Source organism: Lepus europaeus, chromosome 19 (genome assembly GCF_033115175.1).
Source record: "Lepus europaeus isolate LE1 chromosome 19, mLepTim1.pri, whole genome shotgun sequence".
NCBI classification, from domain to species: Eukaryota; Metazoa; Chordata; class Mammalia; order Lagomorpha; family Leporidae; genus Lepus; species Lepus europaeus.
In genome coordinates this window covers 65,791,769-65,815,410 of record NC_084845.1, presented here as the reverse complement: position 1 = coordinate 65,815,410, position 23,642 = coordinate 65,791,769, and the positions used below count along the sequence as shown (strand labels likewise).

Here is a 23,642-nt window from a genome sequence, read left to right as displayed (position 1 = left end):
ATGTTGAGTTGTTGTCTTCATTTGCTTCCTGAAAGTTTTTGATTTCTCTTTTGATTTCTTCTATGACCCATTGTTCATTCAGGACCATGTGGTTTAGTCTCTGTGTTTGCATATACTCTAGAGATTCCTGAGCTGCTAATTTCCAGCTTCATTCCACTGTGGTCTGAGAAGATGCATGGTATGATTTCAATTTTCGATTCTTTTGAATTTGCTGAGACTTGCTTTATGGCCTACTGTGTGGCCAATCCTACTAAGTTCCATGTACTGCTGAGAAGAATATATATTCTTCCAGTGTAGGATGAAAAGTTCTGTAGATATCTATTAAATCCATTTGGTCTATAGTGCTGATTAAATCTGTTTCCTTGTAGATTTTCTGTCTGGTTGATCTGTCCATTGCTGAAAGTGGCATATTGAAGTCCCCCAATACTATTGTATTGGAGGCTAAGTCTCCCTTTAAGTTCCTTAACATATCTTTTAAATAGCCCGGTGCCCTATAATTAGGTACATATACATTTATGATAGTTATATCTTCCTGTTGACTCTCATCCCTTAGTCATTATATAGTGCCCCTCCTTGTCTCTCTTAACAGTTTTTGTATTAAAGTTTATTTTGCCTGATACTAAGATGGCTATGCCATCTCTTTTTTGGTTACTGTTGGCATGGAATATCTTTTTACAACCTTTCACTTTCAGTCTGCATGCACCTTTGTTGGAAAGATGTGTTTCTTGTAAGCAGCAAATAGATGGGTTTTGTTTTTTAATCCATTCAGCCAGTCTGTGTCTTTTAACTGGAGAGTTGGGGCTATTTACATTCAATGTGACTATTGAGAAGTAGTGACTTTGCCCTGCCATTTTCCCAAAAATATTTCTTTTTTTTTTCTTTTTTCTTTTTTTTTTTTTTTACAGGCAGAGTGGACAGTGAGAGAGAGGGACAGAGAGAAAGGTCTTCCTTTTGCCGTTGGTTCACCCTCCAATGGCCGCCGCGGTAGGCGCGCTGCGGCCGGCGCACCGCGCTGATCCGATGGCAGGAGCCAGGTGCTTTTCCTGGTCTCCCATGGGGTGCAGGGCCCAAGCACTTGGGCCATCCTCCACTGCACTCCCTGGCCACAGCAGAGAGCTGGCCTGGAAGAGGGGCAACCGGGACAGGATCGGTGCCCCGACCGGGACTAGAACCCGGTGTGCCGGCACCGCGAGGCGGAGGATTAGCCTGTTGAGCCGTGGCGCCGGCCCAAAAATATTTCTAATATATACTTTGAATTTCCTATGATCTTTTACTGAGAGATTTTCTTCCTTTACCTTCTTTTGTATTGATGGCCGTGTTTCTGTGTTTCGGTGTGTAGCACATCTTTAAGCATCTTTTGCAGGGCTAGATGAGTGGTGACAAATTCTTTCAATTTCTGTTTGCTATGAAAGGTCTTTATTTCACCATCACTCACAAATGAGACCATTGCAGGATACAATATTCCGGGCTGGCTGTTTTTCTCTCTTAGTACCTGGGCTATGTCTCACCATTCCCTCCTAGCCTGTAGGGTTTCTGATGAGAAGTCTGCTGTGAGTCTAATTGGAGATCCTCTGAGAGTAATCTGGCGTTTCTCTCTTGCACATTTTAGAATCTTTTCTTTATGTTTCACTGTAGTGAGTTTGATTACAACGTGTCATGGTGAGGATCTTTTCTGGCATGTTTATTCGGAGTTCTGTGTGCTTCCTGTACTTGGATGTCTCTTTCTTTCTCCAAACCTGGGAAGTTTTCTGCTATTATCTCACTAAAAACCCCTTCTAATCCTTTCTCTCCATGCCTTCAGGAACTCCTAGAACCTGAATATTCGGTTTTTTAATAGTATCCTGTAGATTCCCAACAATGTTTTTTAGATTTCTGATTTTGTCTTCTCGTCTTTGGTTTGACTGTATACTTTCCTGTGCTCTGTCTTCTAAGTCCGATATTCTCTCTTCTGCCTTACTGATTCTGTTTTTAAGGCCCTCAACTGTTCTATTGAATTCTTCATTTCACTTTGATTACTCTTCAATATCTCAATTTCATCTTCTATTAAATTCCTCATTTCATTTCGATTCCTTCTTAAGATTTCATTTTCATGAGAGAGATTTTATTTTATGTCCTTCGTGGATTTCAGTAGTTCATGCATTTCTTTTTGACTACTTCTAAATATTCTTATCATAATTTTTTTGAGTTCCATTTCTTGCATGTCTTCTATCTTGTGTCATCTTCATAAACTTGTATTGAAGTGTCATGTTCTTTTGGGAGCGTCATGTTTTCTTCCTTTTTCTTGTTTCCTCAGTTGTTGTGTTTGTTGTTTGGCATTTGTGGAGATACTCGTTGGTTTTTTCTTTTTTATTTTCTACTGTGGCAGCTTTTCTCATTGCACTATGACTCTATAGATAAGTGGACTGTCTGCTTTTGGTGAATCTCTAGAGGCTTGTGGTGGGTGTGGCCAGAGAGCTCTGTTCAGTTCTTCAGGGTTAAGGGTTTGCCAAAGGCAACACACCCAGGTTTGGCGTAGCAAATCTCTCTCTCTCTCTGTCTTTCTCTCTCTCTCTCTCTTTTTTTTATCAGAAAGGAAGTAATTCCGCTCAGCTGAGCTCTTCTCCTTGATGACAATCAGTGCCTGAGCGCTAGCCCCAGTGGGTAAATATTCGTCTGCTCTGTCCCAAGGACCACACAAAGTATCTGTGCAGTCCTCACTGTGTAAGCTCAGATTCCCCTGCAGTGTCTCTCACCGGGTGGCCAGGGCTGCCGAAGCTTGTGGTGTCTCCCACTGAGACTACTCACGCCCCACCACACCGTGAGTTCTCCCACACACCCTCAGTTGTTTTTTTTTCCACAGTCTCAGTTCATAAGCTCCACACATTCACAAGGTCTTAGTCTCCTGTTATACTCCCCACCAGAGTCAGGGGTTTCTGCTGGGCTGATTGCCGGGTGCAGCCCTGAGCTAGCGCAGCTGTTACATATATCCAAAATGGCGTCTGCTCTGTTGGCTTATACGCCTTTGCAAGGTGATTGCAGAGAGAGAACCATGTCTGCACCTTCCATTTTTTCTCTCCTCTAGTTAGGCTGCTGCACTTTCCTCATGGGGCTTCAAGCGTCGTTCCCTCTAGGCTCTTCTTGCCACTTTTCCGCCAGTGTCTTGGGCTACTGCGGTTTCATCTCACCTCCCTTTCCAGCGCTGGTGTGGAGGCTCTCGGCAGCTGGGGTCCCCAGCCGTGTGCACCCATGCCCTCCACTTAGATCCACCGTGTCCCTCTAATTCCGGAAGAGTTTCCTCTGCCATTTTTTCCCTAACTCTTCCCTGAGACTACACTGTCTCTACTTTTATTAAACCACCTTCTCCTGGACTATCAGTAAGCGCCCTCCCTCTTCTGCCATCTTGGAACCCTCCATGTTAATCATTTTTAACTTGAGGATTCCTCCCCTGCATGCGTATGGTAACTTGGAGCTTCAGATCCACAGAGGGCAGGCTCGGCATCCTAATTTCCCATGATTCTAAGTGGTTACTTGAACAGATTGTTCTGATGTGGCATCCACAGCAGGTAGCAGAGGGATTGTGCAGGTAGCTGCTGGAGCTGGAATCTAAAAAAGACTTCCTGGTCGACAGATTCTGTATCTTGCAGCTCGGCCACACCTCAGAATCATAGTGAATTCCCAGGCTCCTAAGAGAAACTGCGTAGGCCAGATGGACAGCGTCTGCTTCAGGAGAATGACTGGGGGAGTCCAAGGGGGAAGTGCTGCATTGCCTGGACTTGGAGGCTGCGGATGATGCTTTGACCTCTGCACTCAGTGTGTGTGGCAAGAGCTCAGCTTCAGATGCCTGCTCATCCTAAGACCCACAGTGCAGGCAGGCAGAAGGGACTCCTTTGCCTGTGGCCTGCTCAGCTCATTCCCTGCTGCTCCCTTGGCCATGTTCCACGGAGGGTTTGGAGGGAAGGCTCACAGAACTTCAAGAAGCAGTGACCAGCCGGTGCCATGGCTCACTAGGCTAATCCTCTGCCTGTGGCACCAGCACACCGGGTTCTAGTCCTGGTCGGGGCGCCAGATTCTGTCCCGGTTGCCCCTCTTCCAGTCCAGCTCTCTGCTGTGGCCCGGGAGTGCAGTGGAGGATGGCCCAAGTCCTTGGGCCCTGCACCAGCATGGGAGACCAGGAGAAGCACCTGGCTTTTGGCTTCTGCCACAGCACGCCAGCTGCAACGGCCGTTGAGGAGTGAACCAACGGAAAAGGAAGACCTTTCTCTCTGTCTCTCTCTCTCTCACTGTCCACTCTGCCTATCAAAAAAAAAAAAAAAGAGGCAGTGACCTCCCGAGTGCAGGGCCCAGGCTACCACCCTCCTGCAGACACGCAGACTCACTGTGCCTGGGTGTCTTCGTTAGCAAAACAGGACTTGGGCAGCAGCGATTCCCTCGGAGGCCAGGCGGATGTGTATTTCGAAGAAGTGCCTCACCGACCCTAAGGTGCATGGGTCACTGGGCGTTTGTGACAATGCAGAATCTCCGTGGAGCCCAAGATTGCATTTCTGTCCAGCTCCCAGGGACGCACGGCTGCTGGTCTGAGGAACGCCCTTTGAGCCAGCAGGGTTTTAAAGTGCCTGGGGCACAGCCCGAGTCTGTAAGCAGTCCATGGGTCACCGTGTGAGAGGTGACGTCTTAGAGGGCCCTGGGCCAGGCAGGCATCACGCGTCTCGCTCTGTGGTCAGCAGAACCTGTGCGGCAGCTCTGAGGTTTGCAGACAGAGGCAGTGATGTACCCAGCATGACCCAGAGCAGCGTGGGAACCTGCGGCCCCGGGGCCCGGGGTGACCCCCACTTACCTCCTGAGTACTGCAAAGGACCACCTCACTGGGACACTCTGAGCCGGCCCATCTGTTATCCTCGGCTGCACCACTCACTGGTTGGTTGCCTCGAAAAACCTCACCTTTCTGTCTAAGCCTCGGTTTCTCCTTATATAGAACAGAGTTGATGATGTGTCCACCCTGCAGGCATGGGCTCAAGTACTCCCGGCTGAGTGCGCTGTAACGCTCAGGCCAGTCCAACACTGGAGAGCGTGGGCGCATGCTGCCCCGTCTGCCCCATGGTTTTCACAGGTGCTTTGCCCGTGGACCTTTCACAGCTTCTAGGTGAGAAAGGAGGCAGACCCCTTTTCTTCTGAGTTGGGGGAAAGGGCTAAACCCCAGTTATTGAGTGTCTGCTGTATACCGGGTATGAGTTGGCTCCCAGAAGCTGATGGGGAACAAGAGAAGGTGCCATTCCTGTCCTTAAAATAGTGTCAAGCAGGTGTGAACAAGTGAAAGGCAGGAAGGAAGCAGGTGGCTAAGGTGGATGAAACACTGAGCATCTGATGGATGAAGGGAACTGAGCAGGGGGAGTTCTGGGGGCCTGGCTCTGCACGGCTGGGTCAGGAAGGACCTTCAGTGTCTGGGAGCCTGGTCCATCCCAAGAGGGTGGGGAGAATGGCGCAAGCAAAGGCAGTTAGGGACCCTGGGCTCGCTTAAGCAAGGCGTTCCCACAAGCTGAGAGGCCGTGAGCAGACACGCTGGGCTGTCCAGGCTGTCGCCTGCCCCTGTCTATCCCTGCCTGCTCTGGAGCTGGCTCCTTTGCATGCTGGGGAGGCAGTGGCCAGGCAGTGAGGGTGTGCAGTGGCAAAGAGCACAGATCAGTCACTGCTGTGAGTCACACCAGGATCTCCGTCTGCCTCCAGCAGTTCGCGGCTGCGTGGCCCTGGACTTGTGTCTTCACCTCCCAGGAATGTGGGCCTGCAGGTGGCCTCAGCATTGCCCTTGGTTTTCACTCATTCTTCATGCCAGCCCTGGAGAGTGGATGTGGCAGTGGAGGAGACTGCGTGTGACACACCTGTCCCAGGCCCCAGGGCCAGTGCACCCCAGAGGGCTCCCTGCCTGCAGCAGGACTTTGAACCCAGGCACGGCTCTGACGCCACAGCTTGCTTCCCAGGTGCCACCTGGTTCAGAGGGAGCAAGAGTAGAATTACACGGAGCCTCCTAGAGAGGCCTTGCGCATCTCCCAGGGCTGTGTGCAAGACTCATCTTTCACGCCTTGTAAGAGGCTCAGCGAGCCGGTGTCAGAAGATTTGCAGAGATTTGCCAGGATTGAGCAGCCCCAGCCAGGCTCCCCGACCCGAGCCTCCGTCTGCGTGGGGACAGTGCCTGGGAGCTTTGCTTGTGGTATTTCTTTGCTGGGCTTGGACACGTGCTTGTGCACAGGCAGAAGTGGATCTGCGCTGCTCTCCCCTCGGGCACCAGGCCTCAGGCTGGGTTATGGGGCTGACACTCAACCTCCCTGCCCGTGCCTCTCTGCCCGCAGATCATGAAGGAGGTGCGGCGGGCGCTGTGCAACGCTGCCACGGACGACAGCAAGCTGCTGCTGCTCAGCGCCGTGGGCAGTGTGTTCTGCAGTGGCCTGGATTACTCCTACCTGATTGGCCGGCTGTCCAGCGACCGGCGGAAGGAGAGCACTCGCATCGCGGAAGCCATCAGGTGAGCTCCACCCCCGCCCACAGGTGTTGGCGTCCTCTCTACCATCACCAGGTTGAGCAAATAAAAATACAGTGGCGCTCAGCTAAAGTTGAATTCCACACAAGGAATTGCTGTTTTTAGCCTCAGTGTGTGCCATGCAATATTTGGAACATACGTATACTAAAAATTATTGGTTGTATATCTGAAATTCAAATTTTAATTGGACATCTCTATTTTATGTAGTTCTCCCAAAGTTCAGGATGCTTTTCGCTCCCTAGGTTAGATCCCACTTTCACTCTTTGAATCAAAAAGTGATCCTGACGGGGCCCTCATCCAGAGCGCCCCTGTGTTCTCCCCACTGCACCTGCTTTCTGCCTGACCACGGGGGTCTTTGATGTCCAGGTGTTTCTGTGCCCCCAAGCTGACACGGTTCAGTGATGGGAGGAGGCTGGAGGGTGCCCCAGGCAGCTGGGCACTTGTAGACCCAGAAGGGCAGGGAGTGTTTATCCTTCGTATCACCCTGGGGGTAAAAGTTGGGGTCCTGGGCTAACACCCAGGTTCCAGTCGTCAGTCTGCCTCTTGGGTCCAGAGGGTGGTTATTTCCCCATTCTTTATAGATTTCTCAAAAGCAAGGGAGCGTGAGTTCCAGCCAGGGCTGCTGAGCCAGTTCACAGCTGTCACTCCACGTCTGCCCGGGGAGGGGGAACCTACTCACCCATGTGCCTGGAGGAGGAAGCAGGCAGCAGTTTAGCAGTCCCCAGTGTGCCGAGAGGGGAGGTAGATTGCCCGTGGAGTCGTGGAGCTTCCGGCCCATGTCGGGATTTCTTGGGGCCTCCAGGGTCACTGCTGTGTGGCAACATCAGGTATGGGCAGGTTCCCACATGGCTGCAGGTGGCTACAACGCCCTGGTGTGTAGGATTCCGAGTCGCTCTTCAGGGAGATGCATCCACAGGTGCCCCTGAGGCAGAGGGCCTATGGAGGAGTCCTGCCAGAGAGACGGAAACGCCATTACTAAAGGGGCATAGTGGTTTTAGGCTACCGTTTGGCCTCCGCAGGGGCAGTCCAGCCCTGGATGTATGCACGGGAGTTTGTTTTCTTTCCACGTGGGCAGGGGAGCTGCAGGTCCCAAATGCCCGCCAGCTCCTCATCCATGGGGCCACCCGAACCCACGCCAGGGAACCAAGTGCCCATCCCTGACCTGCAGGGAGACGTGATCATAATCTTCATTTCAGTGTTGGCTTTGGCCAATTTTCCAGAATCCCAGAGAAACGTGTGTGCCACAGCCCCTTGTTTACACACCGTGTGGCTCTTTGGTATGCAACCCCGTGTTGTGGGTTGAATTGTGCCCCTCCCAAATGGCAGGTCCCCATCCTGAGCTCTGGAGCACACAGATGTGACCTTACTTTGAGAATGGGTCTTTGTGGCTGCTGTGAAGTCCAGAATGCCAAGCTGGGATTCAGTGAACACCAAACCCCCAAACCCGAAGAGAACTGCCTTTGTAGAGACGAGGAGGCGCTGGCTGGGCAGAGGGGAGGGTCTCCGTCCAGGGGCAGAGTGGGTGAGGCAGCCACAAACTGGGGGACAGCTGGGGCACAGCTCTAGAGCTGGCCGAGGGGCCTGGAGCAGGTTCTCCCTCAGGGACCCCAAAGGACAGGAACCCTGCCGACAGCTTCGCTTTGGACTTGCGGGATGCAGAGAGAGAACAAGTTTCTGTTGGTTTAAGCTGCCAAATCCGTGGCTGTTTACGAGACTCACGCAGTCATGAAGGAAACCATTAGCAGCTCGGAAAGCCCTGTCTGCCCAGGCTTTCCTCTTGGGCAGGGGTCCAGCCCGACCTGCATCCTGGCTTCCTGGGGCTGCTCCTTCTGGTGGGCGACTTTGTGTCTGCTGTGGGGGTCCATCAGGGTCTGGCACGGCTATGGGAAGGGGTGGCTCTGGATCTGCCATGAGTGGGCGACACAAAGGCTCATTCAGCGTGGCGGGGGGTGGGCAGCCCTAGGATGTGGGTGCTGGGTGGCAGCAGGGATAGGACCAGATGGAGCAAGGCCCCCTCTCCGCAGAAGTTCATCTCTGTACAGGTAATCATGGAAACATCAGCCGTATGAAAGTAGAGTGGAGAGCATGCCGGGGCCCAAACCGGCATCCGGGTTTCCCAGCTGAGTGGCCCCAAGCAGAGGTCCCATGAGCAGCTGCTAGATGTCAGGGAAAACATAGCCAGTGAGACTCAGACATCTGCCATCCTGCGGGCAGGGGAGCTTCCCTTGTGCAGAGCAGAGGGCACGGTGGCCAGGGGCTTCTCCCTGAAGCCTCAAAGGGAGCAGAGGGTCACAGGGGACATTAAAGGAGATGTCCCCTGGGCTGCTGCTTCCTAGCCCCGACAGCACAGATTGGTGAGAGGGAGCGTTCCCCAAACCCAGAGGTGGGGCAGCACCCAGGAGATTCTCAGTGAGCTCTCCGGGTGGGGCCATTGCACTCTCTTCTGCCTTGAGGGGCCCTGGCGGCTCCAGTGTGCAGCCAGGGCAGAGAACCAGGGCGTTTTCACTCCATGGGTTGAGGGCACTGAAAGAGGAACAGAAAGATTCCTTACTCGTACACAAGAGGTGCAAGGTGGTTATAGGAGAGGAGCAGGAGGCAGGAGGCCATGCAAGGTGTCAGGGAAACCGAGAGTCCAAGGGAGGAGGTGGGGGCGTGGACACTGCTGCAGCGGGATGGGTGCCGTGGGCTTAGACAGGCACAGCAGCTCGCCTGTGGGTAAAGAACTCCCGAGAGGCTCACCCGGCTGCGCCAGCTTCTGAGTGCTGCCCTGGAGCCCACACTCGAGGGCCGGGGGCACAGTGAGGCCGCAAAGTGCCTCCCAGAGCTTGTTTGCATTTCCAGAGATACGCTGTGAGTCAAGGGCACCGTTGTTGAAGTTCAGTCCATGCTGTGAGTGCGGTACAGCCTCCCACAGAGACTCCCCAGGCATTGCAACAAATCTGTGGTCTGAGAAGTCTCCCGGGGAAGAGCTTCGTGCAAATGCAGCAGGGCTGCAACATCTGTGCGACATTGACCCATCCCCCATCTCCGCGTAGCCTGCTGGCACCCTGCAGTCCTCTTGGGACATGCTCTTGGCGGAGCTGACCGCCAGGATCCTACCTAGCCGCCTGGCTCCAGCACACCCTGGGCAGGATGTTGCTCCCTTCTCATCCTTGCCCAAGGAAAACGTGGATGCATGTGACTAGGGCTCCGTTGTTCACTCTGAGGATGTTTGCTGAATGAGACGTGGGGACAGCTCAGGATTCACGCCCAGAGAGAGGCCGCCCTCCCCTGAACTGCTTGCTGTGTGTGCCATTGCAGCTCCTCAGGGAGGCAGTGTGTGCTCCCTGGTGACGCATCACTGACCTCCAAGTCTGGGTGCTCGCCTGCAAAGTGGGAGCCATCAGCCTGATGCGCTGGCCTCACTGCTGGTCACTAGGAGCAAGAGTACTGACCCTCCCCCCCCACCAGGAAGCACGTGGTCAGCACGTGGGAATGGTGAGAATTCTTGGAGTGACAGCTGCTGTTGCTTCCAGCAGCGAATTCTAGCTCGGTTGACTCTGGCTATGGAGCGGGCCCCAGAATGACTGTCACTGTGTTCCGTCTGCTCACAGCTCCCCATGACTAGGTGGCTTGGCTTTGAGCTGTGGCCACATGAGGGCTATGGTTCAAGGGAATGGGTCACACAGACAAAATATATCAGTTGTCCCGGGTGAAATCCAGACATCCCCTAGGGTGTTTCTGAGTCCTTCTGGCTAGAGGAATGGGTCCCAGGGCACTGGAAATCAAGTATATCCCATGGAACACATTTGTCCAGGGGTGGGGGATGGGAGTGGAATCCCGTGTCCACCCTCCTGGCAGATGGCCAGTGCACACCAGCAGCAGCGACCGAGGGCTCCTGTGTGCCAGAACTGCGCTGGTGCCCTGTGTGGAGCATCTCAGCTAACTCCCATGCAGCAGAAGAAATCCTGGCACAGGCTTTCCCGTCTTAAAGAGAGCATGAGGCCCTAGAACCGGCATCTGTCCAAGATCCGCCCACTGGATTGGACAGAGGAGAGAGTTGACCCTAGGTCTTGCAGGCTCTGACATTCCTGCTTTTTCTGCCAGGTTGGGCAGCCCAGCAGCTTGGCTGGGCAGAAGTCCCGGAGGGTTGGGGTCACTCAGAGGACCTGTGAGGGCCAGAGCGAGTCTGATGGGCTTAAATGCTGGGGAAGAAGGTGCTGAGCAATCTGGTGAGCAAAGCCCCACGTCTCTGGCAGGATCAGATATCTGAGCCGCAGGGTCTGTAATGCAATATCCTGTTTGCTGTTTGGCTCCTGCAGCCACAGGGTCCTTTTGACAGAATCTGCCACAGGACATGAGAGACAAAGGATGGGGGGGGGGGGCTTCTCTTGGCACTTTTATATCAAAGAAATGAAATGAGCAGCAGGAAGACAGGAAGATGGGGTGGGGGATGGGAGCTCTGCATGGCGGTTCCCTTCGCCCTGCTCAGGGTGCCTGACACCCTTGCATGGAGCTTAGGTTGGAGGCCACAGAGTGAAAGGCCCTGGGAGGTGGTGAGGGCCGCGGTCAGTTCCTGAAGGGTCATCCTGTGAATGACAGAGGCCCACAGGAGGTCCTCACCGTGGGGCTGTGTGATCAACCTGGACTCCATTACTGAAAATGTGCACCAAAGGTGGGGTGACACAGCCTCGGGAGGCGTGGAGGGAATTCTGCATCCAGTGAGAGGTCTGACTCAGTGAGTCTCGAAAGTCCTGATCCCTGAGATCCAAGATTCTGGAATGGTGCAAGGGTCAAGGTTGGTGCCTGCTGAAAGTTGCCCAAAGACTGGGGCTCAGTGGTCCTGTAAAGAAGCCCCACATCCCCTCAGCCCCCAAATTGTACTTTATACAGCCAGTGACGTAACCTGCACCTAAGCACGAGGCTGGGAAGTGAAGCAGGGAGCAGCCCTGGAGAGCCAGGCTTCAGACAGGGCACCAGGATTTCTTCTCCTCTGTGGGCAGCGGTGCCTGAGGTAGCTCCATCATCTTGGCGTTGGGACACGTCGAGTCAGGATCGAAGGTGTGTTTCTTCGGGATGACTTACGTAGACCGTAAGGTACCCCCACCCCAGCAGGAGTGGGCGTGTCACGGTGCATTCCACTCCCATCATCCGTGATACCCACATCCTTTCATAAGAGCCGGGGTGGGGGTGGGGGACAGTATCAACTGAGAAGGCCTAAATCAGCTTTGTGGTTGTTTGCGTTAAGAATTAGCTTCTGTAACCAGCGCCAGATGGAGGGGACGGCTCCATTGTGAAAGAAACGGGCCTCTCCTGAAGGGAACCGAGCACAGGTGTTACTCCTGAGCCCATGACTGTGCTCCGGGTGTAACCCAGGGACCCGGACTCCTGGTCGAGATGAAAGGGCTTGCAGGGCTGTGTGCCGGGAGGTTTGTGTGCACTTGGGCGTGGTGCACGTGGTCCCCACTCACTCTGTTGGCCAGCACTTGCTGACTTGGCCATGGCTGGCTGGCTGCAGGAGATGCTGGAAAACCAGTAGGAGATACTGGGTCTACCAGCAGGCCCAGGAAGAAGAGGGACGAGAACCGCTGGCTCGTGCAGGAGCTGGGTAGCCATGGAGACACCGCTGCGGTCTACGCTCTTTCCTGGGGCATCTGTTTATTCAACAGCGGTTGCTGAGCACTGATCCCCATGTCGGTGGAAGCCAAGCAGCCCGCCAGGCAGACCTGTGGGTGTCCTTAGGGAGCTGAAGGGGGGGGGGGATTCAGAAACAATCAGATAGTGAGTTAGGGTGTTTATCACTTTGTGATAATGGCATTTTCTTAGAACCCAGAGGCCCCTGTGGCTCGCACACAGTGAGCAGGGACGAGAGTGATGAGAGAGAATCCTGGCAGACCAAGGCCAAGAGCATTTGTATTTCGTTCTGGTGAGTTCTTGGTTGCTCCCAGTCTCCCATCTGAGAATCTTGGCTCGCTCTCTCCTGCACATCCAGATGAATATTAAAATTTTATAGATCTTATGTAGCAACCAGGGGAAAGGCAAACAGTGTCCGAAGTACGTGGAACTAGAGGATAGTGCTGGGAGCTGTGCTCTGTGGGGAAAAGATGCACACTTGCTGCAGCCTTGCTGGGGGCAGGAGAGTGGGGGGAGAATGTGTTGCCCCATACCACTGCCATGATTTCAGAAGCCACGTGGCCACAAGGAAGCCCAGCATCCTTCCCCGGTTTTATCCAAAGCCACCCGAATACAGATCCCCTCGTTGGCTCTGTAGCACACTCTTGATGAGCTTCCTGTAGGTACTTTCCCATGGGAGTATCCCAGGACTGGAGGAAACCTTAAATGGCATCAACCCGAGCCCATGCCCACCCGCCAAGGCTTTGATTCCCTCTGCGGCATTCCCCTGAGTGATCACAGAGCCGACCCTGGACAAGCTCCAGGAAGGAGGAATTCTCAGCTCCTGAGGCTGCCCATTCCACCTTCAGCTGGTGGTGTCAGGATCTTCCTCCCTGTCAGGTGAAGTGTGCCCCCTCCTTTGGTTCTGTGTCTGTTTCTGCGTCAGAACCATAGCCTCAGGTTGTCTTGCGTAGACACATGCAACGTTGTCAGTGTGCAAGGTGTGTGTATAACTCACGGGCCAAGTCATGGCTGGAGAGTGGAAGGAAATGGGAAACAGGAACAGCACTGAAACCATGGCAACCACTGGGACAGGCTGGCAACCCAGGGCATGCAGCCACCCCAGCAGCATCCCCCTAAAGATCTGGCCGCCAGGGGCCAGTGTTGTGGCGCAGCGGGGTAAGCCACTGCTTGGGTACCTGCTCAAGTCCCACTTCCTCTACAGCTCCCTGCCAATGCGCCTGGAAAAGCAGCAGCAGAAGACCCAAGTGATTGGGCCCCTGCCACTGAAGGGGAGACCCCAATGGATTTTCTGGCTCCTGGCTTCTGCCTGGCCCAGCTCTGGCTGTTACGGCTTTTGGGGAGTGAACTATCGGACAGACGATTCTCTCTTTCCTTCTCCTCCCCGCTTCCTCTAAGTTTGCCTTTCAAATAAATCAACAAATACTCTTTATTTAAAAAATCTGCAGCTTTGTGGCTCCATGTCTGGGCCAGTGAGATTCTTCTCTGGTCCCACAGACCTCTGACAACCTGAGGGTACGTCCCAGTGCCTGGGAGAGTCAGGGATGTCGGGGGGAGGGGACTCAGCAGGCTGACAGCACCCATTAAAGAGACCTTCTCTCTCCTCCCAGGGACTTCGTGAAGGCCTTCATCCAGTTCAAGAAGCCCATCGTTGTGGCCATCAACGGGCCAGCGCTGGGCCTAGGAGCCTCCATCCTGCCCCTCTGTGACATCGTGTGGGCCAGCGAGAAGGCCTGGTTCCAGACGCCCTATGCCACCATCCGCCTCACGCCCGCGGGCTGCTCCTCCTACACCTTCCCCCAGATACTGGGCGTGGCTCTGGTAAGCCCACCATGGCCCTGGAGGCCTCCCTCCCTGTGATGTGAGCGTCTGGGTCCTGTGCTTAGGCTGTTGCTTGATGCAGAAGGGCCGAGAGGCAGAAACCCAGGGGTCCCGTGAACCCAGTGCCTCTGTCTCTGCTTCCTCAGCCTCCCCAGAAGAGCTGGGCTGAGGCTGGCCGATCCCTGACCTCCAACCTGCCTGTGCCTGGTGAATAGCCAGCTCGGAGAGGATGGCGAGGATGTCCGTTGATTGCATATGTACTGCGTGCCGGGTGCTCAGACAGGCACTGTGCACACCTTGTCTCCTTCATTCCCAGTAAGGCCCTGTATTAGGGTAAGCCGGGTGCCCAACCGACAACCCACAGTCTCAGGGATCTGAACACCAAAAACGTCTGTCTCACTCTCACCACCATCCAGGGTGGGAGTAGGAGTGCCAGGTTACCAGGACCCTGGGCGACAGGTGCATCCCCAGTGCTGCCCCCAGAGGCAGAGCAGCTGCCTCCCAGGGCCCTGTAGAGCTGCTTCGTCCACTCCATTGCTGCCCCGCAGCTGTCATGAACCATCCCTTGGTTGGAGTGAGCTCTAGTAAGTTTCTTTTGATTTCTGGGTTCACTGAGAGGGAGCGCCCACCTTTGACATCCTTCCTGGTTGTCCAGGGGCTGCCATCCCTGTGTCCGGCCAGCCGCCCGCATTTTTTTCCCTTTGGAAAGAGCAAAGGGGTTTACACTTTCTGCTTTTCTTCCTCTGTGTTCCCGTCGCCCATTGTACCTGTCAGAGAGCTGAGTCATCTCTCAGGTCCTGGTTTTCTTCCAGCAGTGGGGGAGAGTGATAAACGAGATCCCTTCTGCTTCCTAAATATTCTCCCCTCTCCTTTCTGAAAATGAAGACGGTGAACCCTCGTGGCCCCTGCACCGCAGGCTGGGCTCTGCTTTGAGCACCGTCTCGGTGAACCCACCCCTCTGCTGGGAGCCCAGTGCGGGCCTCGTGCCCCCTGGATGGGAGGCAGTCTTAGTTTGGGGAGGGGACGTGACTTGTCTAGCATCACCTGTGGGTGCTGCGACTCTCCAGAGTGGGATGCTGGTTAGCTTGGTCGGTCCTCACCCCCTGCTCTCAGCCACCCACCCACTCACCAGCTCCTTTTCTCACTGAGGACTTTGTTCTGTTTTCAGAGAGGACGCAGGAGGGACACAGTGTCCAGGGGGTGGCCAGGAAGCCCTACTCTGTGAACAGAAGCCTGGCCCTGGCCTTATACGTGCCAAGGAGTAGGTCAAGGGGGACCTGGATGCAAATCCGCTGGGGCAGATCCAGCCGACTGCTGTTCCTGCACGGGTTCTGGCCCCAGTGTCCTCTGGTGTGGGGAAGTCTGGGCTGATTTCAGGCGCCCCTCTTCTAGTCGGCTGGGCAGCAGGTGGGACAGATAGGGCCGTTTGCACTGAGGAACCCTGGGCCATCTCAGGCTGCGTGCACCTCCCCAGTGGCAGAAGGAGCAGGCGGGCGCTGAGCCCGGCCAGCAAACACTTTCCCTTTTGATCTCAGCCAATGTGCTCGGCCCAGAGCCCGCCCAGACTGCACCAGCTCCTCCCCGTCTTTTGAGGTCACAAAAAATGTTCAAACTGTGCGGCTGATCTTGGTCTCCCCTCTTGTTTCAATCATTTCTGAGACTCCAAGGATGCCACATGTGGAGACTCATCCTGCTTGCTGGCCGAGGGCCGCTCGGCTCCTTCTGCAGGGACCATTCTCTTCACCCCTACTTCCCGGGACTGAAGTGCCTCCGAGTGAATGACACGCATTTGTCATCCAGCCTCTCACCCATGGATTCCAGACCTAACACGTTTCACTACCCCAGCACAAAAGAGTGTCCTCTGGGTCCCTGTGACCCACGGGTGACAACCAGAACTAAAGCGGGAGCTTTACATAGGACTCGAGGCCCAAGAGTTTGACATTTCAGCACCCATCCTAGAGTATCCAGCAAGCAGGCCCAAGGGGAGAATGGTAGGGAGAAGCAGGTGGATGAGTGGTGCAGCGGAGGCGTCTGCCCTGGGAAGGAGGTGGACTCAATCACTGGGGAGGAAAGGACTCCGTCCCACAGGCGACCATGATGCCCTGCGTGTCAGCGTTCATCACCTCTTGGATGGGTCAGCTGGTTACTGCCAGGTGCCCTGTCGGTGCCTGGGACCACATCCACGTGTGACCTCTGTGCATTGCAAAGCTAAAGGAAATTCTCTGGGGAGAGGGGTGCAGGGCAGCCCAGGTCACAAGGGCCAAAGAAAGGCTGCCTCCTGCCCGGGCTCACTGGTCCCCAGCCCAGGGCCGAGGCACACCTTGCTGCCTTGGTCTCGTGGTCAGCATCAGGACCCTTGTGGATGCCCATGATGGCAGTGTTCTAACTGGCTTAACATAAGGAAAAATAAATGATTCCCTTAACTAAAATGTCCAAGAGAGCATCCCTTGGGAGATGAAGGCCCGAATTCTAGCAGCTTCCACTCTCTCTGTTTCTGCTTTGCATGTGAACTTACCTCTGCACAGATGGAGGATCCTGTGTGGGGAGGGGGTGGCCATTTGCCTGCAACCAGAGAGGGGAAAAGTTCCTCCCCTCTTACCACGTACACCTGGAAGCCACACACAGAGCTTTGTTGTCCAGGGCAGAAATTACCCACCGTGAACTCATCCCCATAGCGTGGCATCGGCACTGGAGTGCACCCAGCCTGCTCCGGGTACCTTCCCCAAGGGTCTGTCGCTGGTGATGGGGAGGAGACGTAGGCAGATAAAGCCACACTAAATATGTGGCACCCCTTGAGCATGGAGTGACGGATGTGGGCTGTCTGCTCAGAAAGAGGCCCACGGACACATGCAGGTCCCACGGCTCCCACAACCCCAGGCTGCCAGTCCCTCCATGGAGAGCAGGGATGCTCGTATACGGCCGGTCCAGGATGCACTAAGGGACACTGGTGGAGTTCTGGGCCCTGAGCCTGCCCCTCTTTGCTCTTTCAGGCCAACGAGATGCTGTTCTGTGGGCGGAAGCTCACGGCGCAGGAGGCGTGCAGCAGAGGCCTGGTGTCGCAGGTCTTCTGGCCGACCACCTTCAGCCAGGAGGTGATGCTGCGGGTCAAGGAGATGGCATCCTGCAGTGCTGTGGTGAGTCCGTGGCTCCGTGGGCTTGTCTCTAACAGGCCCACCTTGCAGATGGGGACAGCAAGGTTCAGAAAGACCGAGTGACTTGCCAGGCGTCATGCAGGGAGCGGGTGAAGGGCCCTGTGCAGGGTAACAGATGCTGTTTCTTGGACTGTGAGTCAGAGGGAGGTGCTCAGCGTAATCCTGTATTCTCCATCAGTCCTGTTTGGACCCCACCTCCCAGGAGAAATTCCTACCCTAGGGGAGGGGACCCTGCTTTGGAGGGAGGTCCTACAGGCCAGCTTTTTGGCATAATGGGTTAAACCACTGCCTGCAATGCTGGCATCCCATTTGGGTGTTGGTTCGAGTCCCGGCTGCTCCTCTTCCAATCTAGCTCCCTACTAATGTACCAGCTGAAGATGGCCCAAGTGCTTGGGCCCCTGCATCCATGTGGGAGGTAACAGAAGAAGCTCCTGGCTCCTGGCTTGGGCTTGGCCCAGTCCTGGCTCTTGTGTCCATCTGGGGAGTGAACCAGAAGATAGAAGATCTCTCTCTCTTTCCCCCTCTCCTCTCTCTCTCTCTCTGTAACTCTGACTTTTAAATGAATAAAATACAATAAGAAGAAGGAAATTCTAAACTCACACAGGACAGCCCATATATCTGTGGCTCTCAGAGAACCCAGCAGCACAGCTGATAAGGACCGAGGGTGTGGAAGTGTGCAGAGAGGACCAGAGAGACTGGGCACACTGTCCTGCAACTATGCCAGCCGTCGGGCTTTGGGCACCTTTAACCAAGACCACTGGACTCTGGTGATACATTGAAACATAGATCAGAAATACAAATGCTGCTTTTCTCTCCAACAGTCTCTCTCTGCACAGTAGAGGGAGGTGGAGGAGATGCTGCGCCTGGAGCCCCAGACCAACTCTGCAGCCAAGGCAGGCGCTTTGGGAGCAGAAACCCTGGGGACAGCCTGGGCTTTACAAACCCTGGGCTGGATTTGTTGGGGCAGACTCGTGCTCTCGCTTCCCTCCTAGAAGCCCTGATTCACGTGATCGGGCACCTGCTGCATGCAGGCCCCGCTGCCTGGGTGCACAGCAGGAGGGCTAAGGATGATGGGCGCTGAGGGCCTCCACAGGCTGCCGCCCACCCGTCCTGGCCTCGTATATTGCTCGTCTCCTTATATGGATTCCGAGTGACCAACTCTCACCTTGCCTGGGACTGTCTTAGTTGTAGCCCTGAAAATCCTGCATCTCAGCAAACCCCCGTAGTCCTGGGCAAATGGGCATGGCCGGGCAGCTGTGGGAATGGTCAACAGAGGTCAGTGGGAGTGAGGGAATGTGGAGTTTCGTGGTGGTTCATGGTCCACTTGCACAGGGGCCGTGTGGGGCAGAGTGATGCGGGAAGGTGGATGACAGATGGGAGGAGTTTTGTCTGTACTCTGGGCAGTGAGAGATCCTCAGGTGACTTAGGGGACAGGCATGCTCTTAGGAAAGGCCAGCCGACAGGAACTTGGCAAGGAAATCAGCTGTTGTGAATTTGGGAGCTTTGGGGAAATTTCCCAAGGATGGGGTCTACTCCAACAGGGCAAAGCCCATGGACTCTGGGACCTGGTGCCCTTAGGAGAGATTCCAGGGAAAGAGGCCATCAGGGTCTGCCAGCCCATGTTTAGGGAATAAGATTCTACGTAGCCCCTTCCAACCCGCTGGTGCTGGGGGGCTCTCACCTTGCCTGCTTCTGTCTACAGGCCAGGGCTCTCTGCTCTGTCCTCCGGGGAGTCGTGGGCGACCTTGGGGTGCTTTACTTCACCAAGCTTTGGGCTCTTCATCTAGCAAGGGGACTATAAATGCTGCCTGCTTGTGGACTTACCCCAGGGGGCCAATGAATGCATTCAGGAAAAAGTACTTCTCCTAGGGCCTGTTGGTTGTTGGAGTTCATTGTGGCATTGTTAGTATTGTTACTACATTATTCCTCATGACTGTGGTTATTACTGCTCACTTCAGTGCTTGTTATTACTCACAATGATGCCAAGTACTCCCATTATTCCTACCGTTATTATTACCTGGTTATTAGAATTATTACTCATTACTGTGTTACTATGGTTGCTATGATTAATTACTATGATTATTATTACTATGATTGGTGTGATTATTATTATTCATTACTACAATTATGATTTTTATGATTGAGTATTACAGTTATTGCTCATTATTGCAATGCTTATGACCATTATTACGACTGAGCCTGACAAAGGGGCACTGCTATTAGGGTGGGCTTTGTGGATTCTTGGGCAGCCATTACTTTGTTCCATTCTTCTCCCATGTACCCAGTGATCCTTAACTTACGTGTCATTCTTCCTGACAGATCAGAGAATGAGATATGGAGAGGCTAAAATAGTGTTCTTCAAGGTTTTTTTCAAGACACCTATTAAAAATGGGACTGTGTTTATATCACCCTTGGGTCAAAGACAAGGCTCTGGTGGTCTGGGATAACATGAACCCCATCTAGCCAGCCAAGGAACTGAGGGCTCAATGCCTTGCTATCCTTGAAATCCATTCATAGTAGGGCCAGAAACATGGGACCAGGAAGGCCCAGGCTAACAGAGGTGGCCTCCTGACTTTGAACACAGAGAGGTTGACCAGTAGGCCAAGTTGGACTGACCAGCAGGCCGAGTTGGGCAGGCCAGTAGACTGAGTTGGGCTGACCAGTAGACTGAGTTGGGCTGACCATTAGGCTGAGTTGAGCTGACCAGGAGGCTGAGCTGGGCTGACCAGGAGGCCGAGCTGGGCTGGCCATTAGGCTGAGTTGGGCTGACCAGTAGGCCGAGTTGGGCTGACCAGGAGGCCGAGTTGGGCAGGCCAGTAGACTGAGTTGGGCTGACCATTAGGCTGAGTTGGGCTGACCATTAGGCTGAGTTGGACTGACCAGCAGGCCAGGTTGGGCAGGCCAGTAGGCCGAGTTGGGCTGACCAGTAGACTGAGTTGGGCTGACCATTAGGCTGAGTTGGGCAGGCCAGTAGGCCGAGTTGGGCTGACCAGTAGAGTTGGGCTGACCAGTAGGCCGAGTTGGGCTGACCATTAGGCTGAGTTGGGCAGGCCAGTAGGCCGAATTGGGCTGACCAGTAGGCCGAGTTGGGCAGGCCAGTAGACTGAGTTGGGCTGGCCAGCAGGCCGAGCTGGGCAGAGTCCCTGCGAGCTGGCTGACCCAGTGTGCGCGTCCCCCTGCAGGTGCTGGAGGAATCCAAATGCCTGGTGCGAAGCTTCCTGAAGCCGGTGCTTGAGGACGTGAACGAGAAGGAGTGCGTCATGCTCAAGCAGCTGTGGAGCTCGCCCAAGGGCCTGGACTCGCTCTTCAGCTACCTGCAGGACAAAATTTATGAAGTCTGAAGAGCCCTGGCTCACCTGCCCCAGCTCTGCCCTGCGTCTCTGAACCCAGAGCCCAGCGTCTGCCTCAGCCAAGGAGCTTGTCAAGGTGTCTCTCTGTACCTAGGGTTGTGTCTGTGTCCTCATGTCCTTTGGTTGTTCCGCATTGGTTTGATTTTGTGTCGCAGTGGGAAATGCAGCATACTCGGCCTCCCCCGTGTCCCCGCCCCCGCTGGCCAGAAAGCTCCCCAGGGCTGCATCTGCCCAGGGCTCGGCCGGGTCCTGCTGTCCTCTACCCACTTGCTGAAATGCACCCCCGTGGTCCGGGCAGGGGAAGGCCGCTTCCTCTCCTTCTGACTCAGGCTGTGTCTACACAGTGCCTCTGACTGGGAGATGTGGCCGGCAGGGCGCTCTCCGGTTCAGTGCGGTTGGGCTACCAGGGGAGGAAGGTGGGGGATTTCCAGACTGATGAGCACAATGATGGTTTAGACCTGGCTTCAGTCTCCTCTCCGACGCAAATCTGTGTGACTCTTAGGGCTTGGTCTTGAAACCCAATTGAGTGATTTACAAACCCAGATATTGTACATTTAGAAATGTTTTGTTAAATATATATTTTTAAAACAATGTAAGTGGAAATTCTGATAATTTATGTGTATTATATGTAAAGCTAGTTTTGCAAAAACATGAACTACTAGGAAAATGGTTTTTTTTTTTCCTTTAATCAGACTTATTTATTTATTTTTGTTTATCTATTATGACCTCAGTTGTTCACGCAGATCGTATTTCCATAGCGCCCTGGACCAAATCCCATACAAGGTACATGCTGCTTGGTGCATTCTAGCAATGAACCATACAGACATGGAATTCAGAGAGATGAAAACAGAAGGATTTCTGTGGATAAAAGGCATAGCTGTGCCTCAGATCCTGGGCATGTAAAACGCTTCTCAGCTGTAATGCCGTAAATACCAGTTCTTTAGGCTGGTGCTTAGGAGAAGCCGTGCAAATGTTTTCTCTCTGCTGTCCTTAGGGAGATAAAGGGCTGCCCAAGCCCAGCTGGTCCCTGTTTCAGGAAGGGGCGGGGAACCGGTCCCACCGGCCAGGGAAGGCACTGTGTCTAGAGAGAGACTTTTTTCTTTGGGGCCAATGTCTGGATTTCAGAGACTGTTTCTTCCACGTGGGCAATGGTTCCCGGGTTGGGCCTTTAGGGAGGTGGGGATGCTGTCTGTAGTAGGTCTGGTGTTTTTGCCCCCAGAAGCCAGAGGGCCCGTCCTTTTCTCTGGCTGTGTCCTCGTGCAGGAGCAGTCACCAGGGAGGTGGTCCCCTAGCCCCACCTGTGTGTGCAGACCCTCAGACTGAAGCCAGCAGGTCAGCTGCAGGGAGCATGGGTGGGTTTTGGCTTTTTCTGAAGACAAAGATGTAAACATCAAGGTTAGAGCAGGGAAGTGGAAGGATCACACTCTGCATGGGGGCTTTGACCCGTTAGGGGTCAGGCACCCAGAGAAAGTCGGATACTCAGGGTGCTGGGATTCGATCATTCCCATGGCACCCTGAGCACTCCCTTTGTTCACCTCTCCTCCTCTTTCCCTGCGAGTCGCCCCTCCCGCCCCCGTGTCTGTCTGTCTCTCATCCTCTGTTCTCTCTACAGGTGAGCAGGTGTACTGGGAAGGACAGGAGTCAGGGACCTGTTTGTTGTGTTTCAAAGAACAGTTTGGGTAGAAGTAGGGATGAGGTTCCCCAAATGGCAAATCTTGCGTTTCCTGATCCTTCAGATGGTTCCCCCTGCAGAGCGCCTCTCCCCTTCAGGAAGCCCACAGGGAACTCATCATCCGTCCGCCTCCAGCCTCTGCATCCTGGCTGTGGGCAGCCGGCACAGAGCATCCACTCGTTCCTGGTGGACGGTGGAAATGGAAGGAGATGTTTAGAAATTCCTTTTGATCAATATCCACCTTTGTTCCCTGCAGAAAGAACAGGAATGTTGGAGCTCCGCGTGCGTCCTCAGATCCACGTCCACACTTTGTAAGGCTCTCTGATGACTAGAGTGGGAGCGTGAGAACATTTCTAGGGAGGAATTCGTTTGTAGGTTCTGGGTACGCAGGGGTGTTTTGCAAGACAGCCGGTTCAATGAGGGAACTCTACCAGTTGGGCAATACTTGGTGGAATCTGTTTGCTACAGGGTGCGCTGAACCTCTGAGTTTCTCATTTTCAGGATAGTTGTTTTGACAGTGTGTCAGTAAAATCCAGGTAATTTAGATTAAATTGATTTGGGATTAGATCAGGGTCTATCCTAATAGCCTTCTCAAGATAGGGCTCCTTAGACTTTGTCTTCTCTGTCCCTGTGCTCTCGCTACACTCATGGGACCCTTTTTCTCCATCTCTTTAGCCTTCCTTGCTCCCCACCCCTCCCCTTCACCCTGGATCTGCTCCTTCCTGAAGCCTGGTCAGGTCACCGAGGAGTCGTAGCTGGTCTTGGCAGCCCCATCCCAGACTTGCCTTTGGGTTTGGAATTCTGGATAGCAGCCAGGGGTGGAAGCCGGGGTGGGGTGGAGTGGGGTGGGGTGGGGTGGGGTGCAGTGTTACCTCCCTGGTCTGCACCTTGTCCTCCTATTAGCTGTGCGTTAGAATGTCCCTCTCCGCCCCAGCCGCTGATGACGGCTAACTCCTGGTGTTTTGCAGTGGGACCATCTGAGCTAACAGCCTTGTTCCAGGAGGAGTTTTTGCACGACTCTCTTTAAAGTGGTCCTACTTCCTTACCATCTAGAAGCTGCAGCGTGGAGTGGATGTACTCATGTGTCCCTTCCAATTTAGAAAAAATGTTTGTGCACAAAAACCCTCAATATCACTTACTAAGAATGAAATGGGATAACGATGAGAAGGTAGGAGAATTGATTTAAAATATTGTTCTTGTTTGGCACAGACTAAAACTAGGACATGTTCTCTCTGAAGCATGAAAATAAGTTTTTCCCATATGAAGCTTAGCTTGAGGATGGAAAAATAATAATCATAATAGTCTTTGAACAATGCAACTATATCTTGGAGTATCTGTGTTTAAAAATAGCCTTGATTAAATGTTGAATTGCATTTTCCATTATTAATTGTTGGTTTAAAAAACTTTACAACCTTTGAAAAGAACTTTTTAAAAGTTTGTACTTTTTTTAAAATAATTTGGAGTTTGGTCACATTCGATCAATCTAGTTTCTGTGGAGATTTTTTTTTTTTAACAAAGAGAAACAA

The 23,642-nt window shown here is 53.7% G+C and overlaps 1 protein-coding gene across 1 annotated transcript in view; it reads left to right on the top strand.

The window, feature by feature from the left end:
- Nucleotides 1-22,940, top strand: part of CDYL2 (chromodomain Y like 2) — a 203,841-nt gene extending 180,901 nt beyond the window's left edge. The window contains exons 4-7 of the mRNA XM_062177207.1: nucleotides 6,321-6,493; nucleotides 13,732-13,942; nucleotides 16,933-17,076; nucleotides 20,277-22,940. Coding sequence (XP_062033191.1) covers nucleotides 6,321-6,493; nucleotides 13,732-13,942; nucleotides 16,933-17,076; nucleotides 20,277-20,435 — 687 coding nt within the window. The 3' untranslated portion in view covers nucleotides 20,436-22,940. The remainder of the gene's footprint in view (nucleotides 1-6,320; nucleotides 6,494-13,731; nucleotides 13,943-16,932; nucleotides 17,077-20,276) is intronic.
- Nucleotides 22,941-23,642: the final 702 nt, after the last annotated feature.